Source organism: Petaurus breviceps, unplaced genomic scaffold (assembly GCF_028583685.1).
Source record: "Petaurus breviceps papuanus isolate PSGF00001 unplaced genomic scaffold, PetGlider_PUasm1.0 174, whole genome shotgun sequence".
In the NCBI taxonomy this organism is placed as follows: Eukaryota; Metazoa; Chordata; class Mammalia; order Diprotodontia; family Petauridae; genus Petaurus; species Petaurus breviceps.
This window is the reverse complement of record NW_027185761.1, coordinates 52,430,197-52,447,315: the sequence shown is the minus strand read 5'-3', so window position 1 is coordinate 52,447,315 and position 17,119 is coordinate 52,430,197. Positions and strand designations below refer to the sequence as shown.

General features: G+C 40.2%; 1 protein-coding gene across 4 annotated transcripts in view; it reads right to left on the bottom strand.

Annotated features, from left to right (window-relative positions):
- Positions 1-17,119, bottom strand: part of CADPS (calcium dependent secretion activator) — a 567,121-nt gene that overhangs the window by 67,764 nt on the left and 482,238 nt on the right. For all 4 annotated transcript variants that reach the window (XM_069084197.1, XM_069084192.1, XM_069084194.1 and 1 more), the window contains 2 exons: positions 13,776-13,850; positions 12,739-12,822 (listed from right to left, as the gene is read on the bottom strand). In XM_069084197.1, the coding sequence (XP_068940298.1) occupies positions 12,739-12,822; positions 13,776-13,850 (159 nt within the window). The remainder of the gene's footprint in view (positions 1-12,738; positions 12,823-13,775; positions 13,851-17,119) is intronic.

Genomic DNA, 17,119 nt, shown 5'->3' with positions numbered 1-17,119 from the left:
ACTGTTCTCTACCTAAAGGGGTTAAGTTCAACTTCTGTTAGCTTCAGTTTCCCCACTTGTAAATAGAGACAATACAAACATAATCATCTCAAAGAATTGCTATGAGGAAAGGGTTTTGTAAACCTTCAAGTGCCATAGAAGCAAGACTCAGTAGAATAAATTCTCCAAGTGCAGAGATAATTTTATTTTTATCTTTGGGTCCCCAGCTTGTAGCACAGCACTGGCATATAGTGAACACTTAAGAAATGCTTACTGAATTAAATATAAATGAGCTGTTATAGGAGCTGCAATGTCTCCCATATATGTGACCTTGGGCAAGTCATAACCTTCCTGGTTATTCATTTCCTCCTACATAACATAAGGAGTTGGACTAGATTTTAACACGCTATGATTCTCCCTGGGGTGCTGTGAGGGTCAGATGAAATAACAAGTTTGAAAATTCTCAGTTAAAAATTAAGTTCTTTATCGTCATCGATATTATTATCTCATTCTCATATTTTTCAGTGTAGTTGAGATAGAAATGGTCTTTGGACAAATTACTATCTTGCTATTATTGTTTTATAGTTAATATTCTAGATATGATCGAGAAAGTGGGTCAAAGATTGTAAGGGAATAAAAATATTGCAATGTCAGCTAATCTTCTGCAGTATCACTGAATGCAATTTTTTGGACAGCTCCAGAGCGGACTGGGTGACTGGGACAGGCCTTGCCTCAACCTGTTCCCACATTCATTTGGATTTCTTTGGCTAGATCTCTATGTTTCATTACTCATGATTTGGAGATTACGAGTATCCAACATGGTGGCATCAAAATAAATAACTTTGTTCTTAAATTTTTAATGTTATGCCTGGGTGATTATGGGCCACAGTTTCACCTAGGAAAATACTCTGGCTTCAGAAGAATTCATTTGCTGAATTCTCAAGGATAATATCCACGTAATGCCTCCTATAATCTCACTCTAGGTTCCTACGTTTCGGTCTACAGCGATCTGCTGGTTTATCTGGGAACCTGGGGGAAATGTCAGGAAATGATCTCAATTGAACAAAAGGATCCCATCCTCTGGAATAATTTGTTCTCAGACCCAGTTTTATGGATGAGGAGAAATGTCCATGTCTGCTGTTGCTCAGTGTGCTGTGAATGGGGATGTGGTCCAGGAAGTTTGTGTTCTCATCTCTCATCCACCGTGGGGCTCCATAGCAGATGCCTAGCTGTAGTTAATCAGCTTTGCTTTCCAGCCTTCTTTACTGAATGACCTTCTTTAGTATTAACTCCCTTTCTGGTAGGGAAATACTACAGACAGTTTGTCCTTCCCAGGCTTTATTCTGCTACAAATTATTCTGATCAATTTGCTAATAAGAACTACCCCACCCATTTCATATTAGACTTCCTAGAACGAAGAGTCAGATTTCATTAGAGCTCAATAGAGAGAATCATAGATTCAAAGTTGGAAGGGAACATATACCATCTAGTGCACCCCCCTCATCTATAAGATGCTGACATTACACAGGTAGTAGGGGGTAGAGTCAGGATTTGAATCCAGATTATCTCACTTCACTGGCTATGTGCTTTCTACTCTAGTAATAATAACTGACATTTATGCTTTACATGTTTCATCATTTGATACTCAGTGGCACAATATAGGCACTATTATTTTCTCCATTTCTCAAATGGGGGAAACTGAGTCCCAGAGACCAGGTAAAGGGATTTATTCAAGGTCATACTGGTAGTAAGGGCAGAGATAAGATTTGAACTCAGGTCTTCTAACTCCAAATTCACCAGTCACATCTATTTAGGATCATAGATTTAGAATATGGCATGGAATATCATTACTCTGTCCCAGATGATTGTTAACAGGCAGGAACCTTAGAGACCCCTGAGTCTAACCTTTTCATTTTACAAATGAAGGAACTGACACACAGAGAAGTTAAAGGTTTTGCCAAGAATCACATATCAATAAATGTCTGAGGTGGGATTTGAACACAGGTTTTCCTGATTCCAAGTTTCAGCACTCTAATATCCAACTAGGTGGAAAGATGGTGAGTGAAAAGTCATAGGAATCCCAGTTTCCATTAAGATCTTTCCTGTTTGATGGAAGCTTTGCAATCCTGCTGGCTTTTCCATAACTTTCTGTACTTCTGGGTACAGAGCCTTCCCCAGCATGTGGCTGGGAGCTTGGGGCACAGCACACAACTTTACCTTTTAATTTCAGAACAATTATTTTCTGTTTGAAGTCTGAGTACATTTTGATTAAACGCCCAGTCCGTAGCTGTCATTTCTATGACCCAACCACTCTGCACCTCAAGACTACAAGGCATAAAAACTGTCTTATGTTCACTCTGAAAACCACTCATCTGTTCCAACCCAATGTTACGGAGGCGAGTGGCTCCATTTGGAGGGTGGTTTGCATTCTGAAAAGCTTCTGAAGGATGTGGTGACTAGAGAGAGCCTTCTTTGGACAGCAGGTGTGTTAATTTGTAAGCTGCATTTTAAAGGCATGGACCAGAAACAAGGAGGTCCTACTAGGTGATAAAATTGTCTGTCAAAAGCCCCCAAAGGACATGTCACATACTGAAAGATGAGGTTAGAGCTGATGAAAGAAGTGAGCAGAAGAGACGACACATCAAAGAATTCTCATTTCCCAAGGTCTGGGCCACATTGTCTTGTTGGGTTCATAGGAAGAAAGTGCTGGAGGAAGAGGACTTGAGGAAATAGAAGGTGATTTTCTTCTACTGATCATCCCACAAGAGCACTGGTAGAATATCATTACTCTATCACAGACTGTTGTTAATGGAAGAAACTGCCAATTACATCATTCTTAGGGAAAGACCTGAGTCATAGAATTTCAGAGATGCGTGTCCATTGGGTGTAATTCCTCAACAATTGGCTGGTGGGAAAGTTACATTTTCAAATATCTCTGGTGAGTGGCAGGGGACACATCCAAGAAGGGTAGTCTCTTGAACACATGTAACTTTTTGTCTCCAAGTGCAGTTGGAAAATTTTGAACTATTGTCGTAGCCTCCTAATTGGTCTGCCTCATTCCAATCTATCATTCACAGAGCTGCCAAAGTGATATTCCTAAAGATCTAAACATGTCCCTCCTCTGCTCAGTGAGCTCTAGTAGCTTCCTATTGGCTTTAGGATTGAATAGAAGCTCTTCTATTTGACATTTATGGAGAAACAAATGGCAAACCATGCCAGTATCTTTGCCACAAAAATCCCAAATGAGGTCACGAAGAGTCAGACATGACTGAAATGACCAAACAACAACAGCAACAGCAGCAACATTTGCCATTTAATGAGGAGGAGGTAGGTCTCCCCTCTGTTATTGCAGCTATGCACATGGTTGGACTTTGACCTAGGACTTTCTACCCCAAGCATTTTGGAGGAAAAGACTGCAAATCTTCCCCATGGCCTATTCCAATCCCTCTCCTGTCCCCTTTCTAGTGCTGAATTTTTCTCAGGTGCCAGAATTTCTATTGATAGCTCTGGTAGGAGGTAACTGGAGAACTCTGTTCCTAAATCTGGTGATTGAATTAAGTCAAGGCTGCCTGACCCATCTCCTGTGGTCTGGGTTTTTTTTTGGCTGTTGAGAATGCCTTCTCTGCAGGATTCATTATTAGTTACTGATTCATTTTTAAGTAGAAGTATCTCCCCACAATTGGCATTTACTAAATTCTACAACTTCCAATTCCTTTAGGCACTCCTGTGCAAAAAAAGGGGAAAAAGAAATCACAGAAGAACAAACTCGACTTTCACATTCTCATGTCTTTTCTGCCGGAAAAGCTCTATGACTGCAAGTGACTCCCCTTAGACATTTCCTGCTTTTTACCAAGGGGGCAGTCTTGTCCCATAAAATGTCACAGAAGGCATCCAAGCAAAGCAATCTCTGGCTGTGGATGTGCTGTTATCACATCTCTAATCCTTGTTGCCAGCATTAGAAAAATATGGAGCTGTAGCTCTGTATCAATGTGGCAAAAATGGGAAAAGAAACTGTCCAAAAAAAAAGGGAAAAAAAAGAAGGGTCGAGGCAGATAATTAGAAACATGATATGAGTTTCTGGCTTCTGACAGCACTGGGGAAAACTACACTTGAAGTGTTAGGTATCACTAGTCGTGGCTCAACAGATAGACAACTCCCATCTCCCCCACTTCACCCCATCCTCCAGTAGAATGCCTGTTGATGGGGCAGAGAAGGACAAAGATCTTCTGTATTCTCCTTTGGCTGAGCCTATGGGTCATCAGAGAAGGGAAGATCAGCAGGAGTAGAGTGATAGAATTTTAGCATTTGAAGGGGCCTCAGAGTTGTCCTAGTATAACAGATTTAGGGTAGGAAGGAACCTCAGAGGCCATTGAGTACAACTACCACATTTTACAGGTGGGGAAACTGAGGTTCAAGAAATTGAGACTTCCCTAAGGGGATATGAATCTTGAGTATTAGAGTAGAATGGTTGCTTTAGGACATAGTGGTTCCTCACCTTCTTCCCCATTGTACAGTTATCCCTTCCACATAGAGACTTTCCCCATTGTAGTTTCAATGTATTGTGGGTCAGCTAAGAAATTAAATGGGAATTTTATAGGAGGTTTGTGGAAGCTGCAGAAGACAGACAAAATTTAGAAACTCAGAAACATAAATATATGTATAGTATTGTATATCAACCCCAATTTTATAATAAGGTAATGTCAATACCCCATAAAAGAAAAAGAAGAAATTTAGACTTCTTCTCTCGTATGGAGAGGGCCAAAAGTTTTTATGTGGTTTTTCCAGATTGTGGAGGTCCTGTGCCTCTAACTCCCCCCATCTAGAAGGGATAACCGTAGCTATAAAAAACTGGATAGCAACTTGTTAGCAAAGTAACCGGGGGATTCCTGACCAGGGATAAGTTATACTAGATCGCGAGTAATTATTAGAAAGTTTTCCCTTACAAGAAGTCCAAATCTCAGTCTGCAACGCTTGTGCACTTCTCTTGGCTCTGCCCTGAGGGATATACAGAAGCAATTTCCTCCCTTCCATGTGACTGTCCTTCAAATACTCAAAGATGGTGGTTGTATGATCCCTGAATCTTCTCTAGGGTTAACATCCCCATTTCCATCGATCAATCCTTGTAGAGCATGGATTCCACTTGTCTCATCATCATGGTGCCCTCTTCTGGAAGCTTTCCAGTTTGTCGATGTGGTTTCTGAAATGTGCTGCCTGTCACCAAATATCACATTCCAGATGTGGTATAGTCAGGGCTGGGTACAGCTGGACTAACATCACACTCATTTGGGACACTATGTATGTAAAGTAAAACCCACACATGCCAATTATGTTTGAAAAAAGCCCCAAACTTTGCTGGCACTGGAGAGAACCCTCTCCATTCCTTTGTAGCCACAACTACAAAGCCTCAGAAAAGAGAGTTTGAACTACCAAAGTCTTCAGTGCTATCAAATTGCTTAACATTAGAAACAGATATGGTTTGGTAAATGGGCTGACATGAAGAAGGTGAGTTTGTGCATCAGCTTTATCACCTATCAGTATTCCATCTGGACCATCAAGCCTTGCCTTCTTTCCTGCCACTGAATCAAAGGATGATCTGACCTTACTCTCTACCCTGACACTGGGCACTCTTGATCCCTAGGCATTGCTATATGTCCTGAAAACTGACTACCTGTCATTTCCACTGGCCCTACAGCTATCCCCCCATTAGAAGGAGACTTCCCTGAGAGCAGAGGGTATCTAATTTTCCTATTTCTATTCAGAGCTTAGCACATATTGTATACAGAGTTACCATGTAATAAATGCTTTTTCATTTCAAAAAAGGACATTGGAAATAACTAACATTTATATGGTGACTATTATATACTAGATGCTTTATAAATATAATTTTATCCTTACAACAGCCCTGGGTCATTGCTATTCAGTTGTTTCAGTTGATCTTACTCTTCATGGCCTCATATAGGGTTTACTTGGCAAAGATACTCGTTTGCTATTTCCTTCTTCAGCTCATTTTACAGGTGAGGAAATTGAGGCAAATAGGATTAAGTGACTTGCCCAGGGTCACATAGCTAGTAAGTGTCTGAGGCTGGATTTGAACTCAGGAAGATGAGTCTTCCTGACTTCAGGCATGGTACTCTATCCATTATACCACCTAGGTAGGTATTATTATTGTTATTGTTAGTATTATTGTCATCATCATCATCCCCATTTTACAGATGAGGAAACTGAGAAAAACAGAGGTTAAGTAACTTGGCTAGGGTCATACAGCTGGTTAAGTGTCTGAGGTCAAATCTGAACTCATGTCTTCCTGATATCAGGCCCAGCACTCTATTCACTGCATCATTTAGCTGCCTACGGCTCTCAATTCATTCTAGCATAGCATTTGACTGTCATCTATTGTTGCTGATCAATGTTTGAGTTTGCAGCCCATTAAAATCACCAGATTTTATTCACCCAAGCTATTCCCTGCTGTGTTTTCCTTTCCCATACTTCCAAAGATAATTTTTGAATCTAAATAGAAAATTTTTCCCTATTAATTTCTGTTAAATAGCATCACAGTAGATTTAGCTCTTAGTTTCATACTGCTAAAATTCCCATTATCTTTAGGCTGAGAACTACCACGGGTTCCCATATTCTTACCTACTATCCTATTTGTCAGAGACCTTATGAGCCTATACCATGATGTAATAGAGAAACAGTCCTGGTCCTAAGAAGACCAAGGTTCAGTGTTGCTTCTGACATCTGTTGGTTTACCATCCTATCTCAGTTTCCCTTGCTGGCTCTCTATCTAAGTCATGCTCATTACTGTGAGTATCCTATAAGGCTCTGGCTCAACTCTCTTCCCTTTTTGCTCCATGCTTTTCATTGGGTGATCTCATCATCCCTCTTTGTTTCAATTATCATCTCTATGAAGATGACTCCCAGATTTATACATCTAGCACTTACTTCTCTCCTGAGCTCCAGTCCCACATCACTGCTTGCCTTTTGGACATCTCATTATCTTTTCCAAAAACCTTTTCCTTCTTCCCTCTTATTACTGAGAGCATCTCCCGGTCACCCAGGATTAAAACCTTGGTGCCATCCTTGACTCTTCACATTTACTCATTCCATATATCTAACCTGTTGCCAAAACTTAAAAAAAACCCTCAATATCTCTAGTATAAGTCTTCTGCCTCAAGGGTCTCTGTTAGAGACTCCCATATACCCTCCACTTAACTGCCAACCTGATTTTTTCTTAAAGGTCTGCCAGGACCCCCCCAAGCCCCACCCCACCTCCAAATGAAAGAATTTCAGTGGGTTCCTTATTGCCTCCAGGTTCAAATATAAACTCTTCCATTTGACATTAAATTCTTTTCATAAATTGGCCCCTTCCTATCTTTCCAAGCTTCTTATATTTTATTCCCCTCCCTCCAAACACTCTACTCCAGTCTAGCTATACTGATCTGTTTGTAGTATCTCAGAAATGATATTTTATCCCTTTTCTCTGTGACCTTGCCTTGACTGTTCCCAAGCATGGCATGGGGTTTCCTCTCATCTTTGCCTCTGGCTCTGGCTCCTTTTAAGACAGCTCAAATCCTTTCTTCTGCTGGAGTCCTTTCCCATTTCCCTCAGCTTCTCCAATATTACCTTCCATCAGCTTCTCTATTTATTTCCTCATTGTCTCCCCATCACAATGGGTGCCATTTGGGTGTGAGTACTGTTTTTTTCTTTTTTGTGTCCCCAGCATTTAACATAGTGACTGGTACACAGTAAGAGCATAATAAATGCTTGTTGATTGCCTGACTTAGCTGTATTACATTGGGGAAGTCAATTAACTTTCTAGTGCCCCAAGGAACTCTTAGGACTCTAAGTTGCAGAGATTGTGTCAACCTGGACTGGTAGAGGGAATTTCCTTATGTGGGACTCTACTATGCCAACGAAATTACAGGTCTGATCCCAATCCTTATCTCTGGTTTCTGGTTTTCTTGAAAAGAGTTGAGAATCAGAGCAACAAAGAAAGTCATGGCTAAGGTTAACCCTTAACTCCATTGTTTCCTTTCCCTTTCCCCAGAAGAGTCTTTGAAGAGATGGTCATATTTTAAGGCCCAGGTAAACAGAAGTAGGCTTAAGACCAAGGTTTGTCCCTTGAAGGAATCACTAGAGAAACAACTGCCTTACAATGTGTAACTGTGAAGACTCATATGGACTAAAAGAATTTCATAGAATTTTAGAGATGGAAAAAGTCCATCTAGTCCAGCCCTTTGTTTTTCCAGGTATGAAATATGAAGCCCAGAGAGGTTAGGCAGATCATCTGACGTTAAAGTGCCAGTTAGGAACAGAATTGGGATGAGAGCCCAGTTCCCTCCCCACCCTTTATTACTTTAACTCTCCCTGAACTCAATAGGACCCTCTCTTGGAATAAAAGAGTGCAGCTACTTGAGCAAATCACTGTGTTTCCTGAGTGCTTCCTAGAGTCTGATCAGAGGAGGACATTGGTTCTCCGATGTCACTTGTTTTCCAGTATATTTCACTGAGCAGAACCCTTGAACAGGTACTGAAAAGTATCTGTGAATTTGGGATTTCACTGATGTGGGCATCACTCCAATCACTGACCTCTACCCCTTCACGTCCTCTCATACTAGGTGTATGTGTATGTCCTCTCCAGGGTAACTCTAAGTAGAATCTCCAAATAAATAGAGACACCTTGGTACTTAGTGAGTTCCCAGAAATTCAGGCAGAATCTGAACTTACTTCTTTCTTCATATATGAAAAGGGTTGGGAATAGGATCTTCCTTAACCTGGGGGAGAAGGGTAGGAGAGCCTTACTCTTCCCCTCTCCTTGTGCATGGGAAAGAACAATGCTAGCCTAATCACAATGCAAAGGACCCTCACAAGCAAGCAGCCTCCAGAGAAGTGCATCTCACAGGCAAGGGAAACAGGAGGAGAATTGCTAATTAGAGCATCCCTCAACTGAGTCGATCTTCCGAAAGGCACATCTGAAAGGTGGCGGCTGCCTCTACCAGTTCCCGGGCTGCCGATGACAGGGCTTCTGCGAGAGGAGAGAAGGGGGTGCATTGGGACTTTTCACATGCTGGCATGAAGCTATGGCACATATCCCTCCCCCTTCCAAAGCCCTCACTTCAAGAGATGAGGCAATGCAGATGGAGAGGAAAGGAAAATATTCCCATTTTCTCTATGGCCTAACAGACTTCTCTTCCCCCATCTCTTCCCCCCCCACCCCCCCAAAAATCTGAATTGAACCACAGAATAAAGCATGCACAGGGTGGGAGAAGGGAGAGGGGGAAAGAAATATCATATGAAGAATACTGAACTTGGAGTCAGCAGACTTTGGTTCAGGGACTGGTTCTAACCTTGTGCTATCTTTGTGACTTTGAATGGGGCACTTTCATTTTAAACCTCAGTTTCCTCATCTTTAAAATGGAGATAATACTTATGTTTCATACCTTGGCAAGGTTGTTAGGAGGAAGAAAGGCATGTAAAGCATTTTGTAACTGCAAGGCATCATATCTACGTAAGTCCTTGCTTTCATTACTATTACTGTAAACTTGTCAAAGCAGAAGTTGGGCTCTCATTTTGGTCTCTATGTCTAGAGTGTAGAACAATGCCCAGTGTGTTCTCTAAGGTGCTGAATGCATAGAAAGTGCACAAAAATACTTATGAAATTGAACTCAGAATGGGGGAAGCCCTTAAGGACCCTGCACTGCAAGAGGGTGACCCTCTACTGTGCTGGTATAACACTAACATATGGATAGGAAAGGGGACTACAGATTATAAGGAATTGTAAAGACTCGTCTGTATTCAGATGCTGGTCAACATTTACATGCTATATGAGAGGGATGTCACTAGGGAAGGGAAATTGCTGATATGACTGAGCCGAGGAACAATTGAGCCCACAAATCACCATTCTATGTCTACAATATCAGAGAGCTAGACAGATAAACAGACAGAGAGGACTGACGCCTCTTCCCTCTCCAATCCATCCTCCATTCAGCCACTAAAGTGATTTTCCTAAAGCATAGATCTAACCATTTCACCTTCCAACACAATAAACGCCAGTGGCTCCCTATTGTTTCCAGGATTAAATAAAGTCTTATGCCTGGCAACTGAGATTCTTCACAACCTGGCTCCTTCTTCCGTTTCTAGCCGTCACGCTTGACTTCCCTCTACACACGGTACAATCCTGCTACTCTGGCTTTGCTGTTCCTTGCACATTTTCACGTTCCACTTCCCATCTCCATGTTTTTATACTGCCTGTCCTGAAATGCTCTCCCTCTTCATTCCCATCACTTAATTCCCTGGCTCCCTTAAAGACTCCACTCAAATCCTATCTTCTGCAGGAGATGCTTCCCAGTTCTTCCAGCTGTTAATGCCATATTATCTTCCATCTACTCTGAAAATATGTTAACGTGTACCTAGTTATTGCTTTGTTGACTCCTCCAGTAGAATGTAAGCTGCTCAAAGGCATGAACTGTTTTTTCTTTCTTTGGATCCCCAGTTCTTAGTACAGAGCCTTTAATAATGCTTGTTAACTGACTCTCAATCAATTTATTATGCACCTACTATTTCCTAGGTACTGTAAATAAGAAGGAAGGAACTTTTAGCTTAAAAGTCAGTGGTTAAGAATTTGGCCTATTGAAGCAAAACAAAATTCGTATGTTAGTTTATGTATGAGGAAGTTAAAAGAGTTGCCCAGCTTGTTGGAATAATAGAATTGACTTCAATTTAGAAGGGGCCATTGCCATTTACTCCTTGTTTGACCTTTGGAAAATCAACCCCCCTCCTCCTGCCCCAAACTTTGATTTCCTCATCTGAAAAATGAAGAGACCAGACTAGATAATTTCTAAATTTCCTTTCAACTGTACATGCTGGGCTCGGGTCCTACCCCCCATTGTATCAGAGCATCACCATAGCACTTTTCAAGCTAGAGGTGTCTGCTATGAGGCTGCCTTCTGATTTTTTTTTTGCTATTTTGGGAAAGAGATTTCTTTGAATGGAGCCTAACTAATCTGATCCTCCTTATGTAGAATTCTGTCTCAGAGTGGACAGAATCTTTTTCTTGGTCAAGTGTGCATTTTTAAATGAAAGCTTTTGCCATTTCAAAAACTGGCACAACAAACACAGGTGTCCAACATGATGTAAAAGCTCAGCCTGTTACCTCTGAAATCAACCAGTCAAAATCATAAGGCGATACAGGTGACACATTTTGGGGGCTTTTCCAGAGAAAATGCTTTGGGACCCATGGGCATATTCCCTGACTGTTTCATTAGTTCTTCCATCCTACACAAAATAGGATTCTACCTTATTTCTTTCCCTTGTGTGGCCTGAAGCCAAGGGTATTGATGGGGTTCATCTGTTTTTCAGCTCCTCAAAATGGTCTGACATCATTATTTTAGAGCTGGAAGGGGCCTTGGAAGTCACTGAATCTGATTTCCAGATTTTACAGATGAGGAGAGTGAGTCACAGGGTGACCCAGTTAGTAAGTGGTTGAGGTGAAATTCGAACTCTCTTCTTCCCAACTCCAAATCCATTGTCCTATCCACTTAACCATCCTTCATCGTTAAAGGATCTGCCTGAAAAAAATTAAAGTGTTGACAATTCCTAGGTCATGGGACCCAAGAGGTTATCAAGCACTGATAAGAAAACAGACCCAGAGAAGAAATGACTTGACTATGGTCAGTCAGATACTAGATAGTGGAGCTGGGATTCAAACCCAGTTCTTTTGATTTCAAAGCCAATGTTCTTTCCATTATGTCATATTGGCAACTAGGGTTTGCCCACATTCGTACAGCTAGTTAGAATAAAGGAAGCAGAGAGTGTTAGAGCTGGAAGGTACTGTAGAAAGCAGCTGATTTAATCTTATATTTGAGAAAAAAACAAATCACAACAAAGTGAAATTTCTCATTCAAGGTCACATGGAAAGCTAGCTAGAACTCCAGTTGTCTGCTTCTCTGTCTTATGCTTCATACATGGTCAGGGAATACAAACTCATTTATCACCTAAGGGAAATGGAATTATCAATAGGAGAGTACATTTTTGCTACCCCTTCCCCCCCAATATGCAGGCACTGCTGGACTTAAAATCAGGAAAGCCTTGATCTAACACCCGCTTTTGGCACTTGCCAGATGTGTGATGGTGGGCAGGTGGCTTACTTTATTGAAGCCTCAGTTTCCTCATCTAGAGACAAGTCTATGATTTGTACAGTGGAGGTAACTTGCTAAGTCCTAAGGAGTTGCCTAAGGGACTTTAAGTAACCAGGATCTCATAGTATGAGTCTCGGGCAGGATTTGAACAGACGTATTTGCCTCAGGATTTGAATCTAGGTATCATCTACCACACCCCTTTGCTTCTATATGTGAACTAGGGAAAACAGTACATCATAGGGTTGTTGTAAGGAACAAATGAGATAGCAAAAAGCACTATATACTATATATCAAAGTATAAACATGAGCTATTATTATTATGCACATAAAATCTATTTCTACATGTATATATCCATACACATCTACATAGAGACATTATATGTGTACACATATGTATATGTGCACATATATGTATAATAGAAAAACTTAAATGTTCTCTGGCCTTCATTTTTTATCTTGGATTAGTCAAGCTACTCTTTCTCATCACCCATGTGGCTAATTGGAAATTGATCAGAGTATTAAATTATCTAATATTATAAAATATTGTGTGAAGGAGAAGAAGAAAGAAGAGGACGAGGAGAAGAAACTGAGAAAATAAGAGAGAAAGGCAATCGCTACTCACAGTAAACGAAAGGAAAGAAGAGAACAAAGTTCCTTCATCATATCTGGATAATTTGGCCAGCACGCCTTCCAGGATTGTGACAAACTGTAATGGCAACAAATGAAAAAGAAACATAAGTGTTTGTCAGACCCCAATTGTCCATAATCATCATCAAGATAGCTTGACAAAAGAAAACCTGGTCTGAAAAAAATATATTAAAGTAGGGAATGAACCTCATGGGTATTTTTTTTTTTATAAAGTTCTATTATCTAATTCCAGCCATCTGGGAAAGAGATTCTGTTGTCTCTACACACAAATATTTGACTTATCCGGCTTTCTCTTCATTGATTATGTGATTGCAAATATGAAATGCTACTGAAATGCAAAGTGACACAATATTATCGAAACACGCAGAGCACACGATAATATTCAATATCCTTTTTTTAATAAAACAGTGCAAAACAGCTTTAATGTTCCACATTAGTGCTATGTTTAATCCAATCTATTTTTATTTGCATTTTTATCAGTAATTTCAGGAAGCCGAAGATTCCCACTGGCAAATATAAATGCTTTCCCTGTCTCTCTCTCTCGGTTTCACTTAGCTCAAATTCTATAATTCATGAGGGGGACTGAAATAGCTTTATCTGACTTTTATGCTTTATTATGGCTCTCTCTGCATCTGAAACTAGAAGGGAAAGGGGGCTTTTCATGATGGCAGCCTTCTGTATTAATGTGGAAGTTTCGCTGCTCTAAAACCGAACTTTGTCAGCTTGGAAAAACAATTTCCATGTCACCGCATGCGGTGTTTGGGGATGCGTTCCTATTAGGTTAACATATGCCAGTTCAACGGTTTGTCTTCACACAGTTCGTTTTAATCATTAGGAAAATCACTCTGAGCCGAGGGACTTGGTGACGCACAGGCATCTTGTTTCCTGAGCTATTCAACTAGCCGGCTCAACTTTTTTTAATGTGTGACATTTTAATGGAAATGCAGGAATGGAAAATAAAAAAAAGAAGGATATTTGTGATGCCACATTTCACCTGGTGCAGAAGGTTACCTTTGCCACTAAGAGTGTTATCATTTCTTTAACAGTTTCTTCAATTAGTTCATCTATTTTTGAATGGTATTGATGCTAAAGAAAAAAAAATACAAAGAGAAAAAGATTAGCTTACTCCGTAAGTGATGGCACGGTAGTAATCAGTCGCTTTTATAAAATGTGATTTAAAAATAAAGGCTAGCTCAGAAAGCATCTTTATACGGGGCTTCACGAAGCAGCTTTGCCGACTCCTTGACTTGAGAGCTTTTGATGGAGGAAGTTCTAAAGCCCTTTTAAAATTATCTGACTAACTCATTCTCATCCAAGCTTCTCCCTGACTTTGATACCGGGGAGACAGACACACACATTTACAAATGATGTGTAAATGACTTAGCGGGCTAGCACTGTGAAGGGTAGCTTAGGGTTTGGAAGATACAAGGCACATTGGAAAGATTTTAGTCGAGGAGATGGAAAGGGGTCTTTGTAAGTCATTTAGGAAATAGATACTATAACTAATACCTGAGATCCAAAACCTTGAGGACCCAGGGTCTCAAAAGACCAAGCTCCTTGAGGTTCTCATAGCACAGTGGAAAGAATGTTAGTTTTGGAGTACTGGTCACAAATTCCAAACCTGCCTCCCTCACCTCCTTATTCCCTGTGATGTTGGAGAAGTGGCTTTATCTCTCTGGGCCTCTGTTTCCCTATCTGTAAAAAGAGGAGGCTAGGCTAAATGACCTCTAAAGTTCATGCCAATTCTAAGTCTCTGATTTCTAAGGTCACTGCCTGTTCTGGAGCTATCTATGATACTATGACCTCGGGGCATTGACCCTTTGATTGTCCAAGGCTTTTGGAGGAATGCACAGGGCCCGTGTTTCCTTAGGTGCATCTTTGGATGCATAGTAAAACAAACACCTAACAGAAATCGATGATACTTTTTTTTTCCTTTTCTCTCACTCATTTTCACTACTGTTAATTTAAAATAGGGATGTTAGACAAACAGGCAAAACCCCAAAACACCCCAGCGCAAATAAAAATCTGTTATAAATGCCAAGCGTAGATTGGAGAAGAGAAGGGAGTGTGACTTCAATTTAAAAAAAAGTCATATGCCAACTCTTTTGCATTCATTACACCATTCGTATCCGAGTTGTTCTATATTTTCTTAGCTAAGAAGATAACAATGTGATTAAAAAAATAAAACGTTCAATACACTTACCCACTCTTTAGCAAACTTTTGGATGAATGATGAATAGGAACAGAAAAAAAGAGAAAGGTGCAAAAAAGGGCAAAAAGAACACATGAATGAAATGATAAAAACATTCTTGAAATTAGAGATGGGGGTTCTGAATAAGCCGTGCGAACAGGACAGAAAGGATAAGCAATGACAAACGAGGGTTGACATTTAGGTAACTGGCAATCTCACTCATTTCCAAAAAGTCATGAGACAGTAAGTTAAATTAATTCACCCAGAATTTTGATGTAGGGTAGAGTATTTCTTGCCCTTTGTACAAAGGAAGAACGCTGGATATGGAGTTACAGAATCTTGGCTCTGTAATTTACTAGCTGTGTGGTGCTGGGGAAGTGATTCAACCTCTCTGAACTTTTGTTGTCCCTCCTGTAAAATGAGTGGGTAGACTAGAGAATCTCCAAGGTCCCTTCCAGTTCGGAATCCACAGTGATAATAATATTTGTGGGATGTCTATGGACATTTGTTGTCAGCTAAGTTTCCCCAGATATGTCTGGAGTGATGCTACTCATCAGTAAATAGTTATATCATTTGGAAACGGTATTTTTTTATTGAAATGATCTAGGCTCATGAGCACATTTTCCATTTGAGTTCTGTGGAGGTTTGGGGTGAAAGTTCACAATAAAAGGTCATTTACACAGCTTCTTACTACAGTGGGGTGTGTGTATGCACACACGTGCATGTGAACATGTGTATTGTGTGTATGTCATTGTTGGAATGGAAGTGGAGAAAGATGATTTTTATATAGAGGTGAAACTTTCTCACTGATGGCAAGGCAAATGATATGTGCTGCTCACAACAGAGAGGGAAAGGAGAAGGGGGCACAGGAGCAGTGTGATTAAAGGTCAGATAAAGTGCAAGAACAGCTCTTTAAGGAAAATACCAGGACTATTCATCTGAGAAGTGGAGGAGATCAAGAACAAGGAGGCATGAAACTGATTTGCAGACCCTGGCAGCATCCTCTGGAGATCACTAGTAGACAGAAACGCCAAATCCAACTAGAAGTATTTGTGATGCTCAGTATTTTATCAAATGGGAAATTTTTAGTGAAAAAATAGGTTATTTAGATAGCATCTTTTGTTATGCCAGATAAAGAAACCTGGCTTAGAGGGGGGAAATGAGGATAAAAAAGCCAGTCATTTACAGGTGGAAGATGGACATGATCTGAAGTCAAACTGGGTTCATATTCTAGCTCTTTCACTCCTTACCTCTGTGACCTTGTCATAAAGGTCACTTGACTTTTCTGGCCTCAGGTTCCTCTTATGAAAAATGAGAGGTTGGACTCGATGACCTCCAGGGTTCCTTCTGGCCCAAACCCTGTGATACTGTGTTGTTGTCGTTTGGCTGTTTCAGTCACATCTGACTGTTCATGACACTCTACACATCTGGTCATTGGAATTTTTCTACTTAATATTATTGTTCTTCAATTGTTTCAGTTGTGTCTGACTCTTTGCAACCCCATTTGGGGTTTTCTTGGTGAAGATACTGAGTGATTTGCTATTATTCTTTCCACCTCATTTTACAGATGAGGAAACTGAATTAAATAGGGTTAAGTGACTTGCCCAGGGATACACAGCTAATAAGTGTCTGAGGCTAGATTTGAACTCAGGTTCTCCTGACTCCAGGACCTGCACTTTATCCACTCTGCTACCTAACTATCAATATACATAATTCTTTTATGTTCTATTATACTGGTGTATATATAGGTGTATGTGTGTGTATTTATGTATACATATACATATATAAACACATATATTCACATATATTTAAAAGGGAATAAGAATTTATATAGTACCTACTATGTGCCAGACATTTTTTAGCTATTATTTCATTTGATCCCTTTGAAGGAGGTACTATTATATCCCCATTTACAGTTGATAAAACTGAGGCAAACAGAGGTTGACTTTCCCAGGATTACCCAGCTAGGAAGTGTATGAGGTTAGGTCTGAACTCAAACTTCCCGATTATAGACCCAGTGCTCTATCCACTGTGCTACCAGTTGCTTCTATAAATATAGAAAACATATACTATATAGAATATGTCATTATCTATCTATCTATCATCTATCTATCTATCTATCTATCTATCTATCTATCTATCTATCTATCTATCTATCTATCTA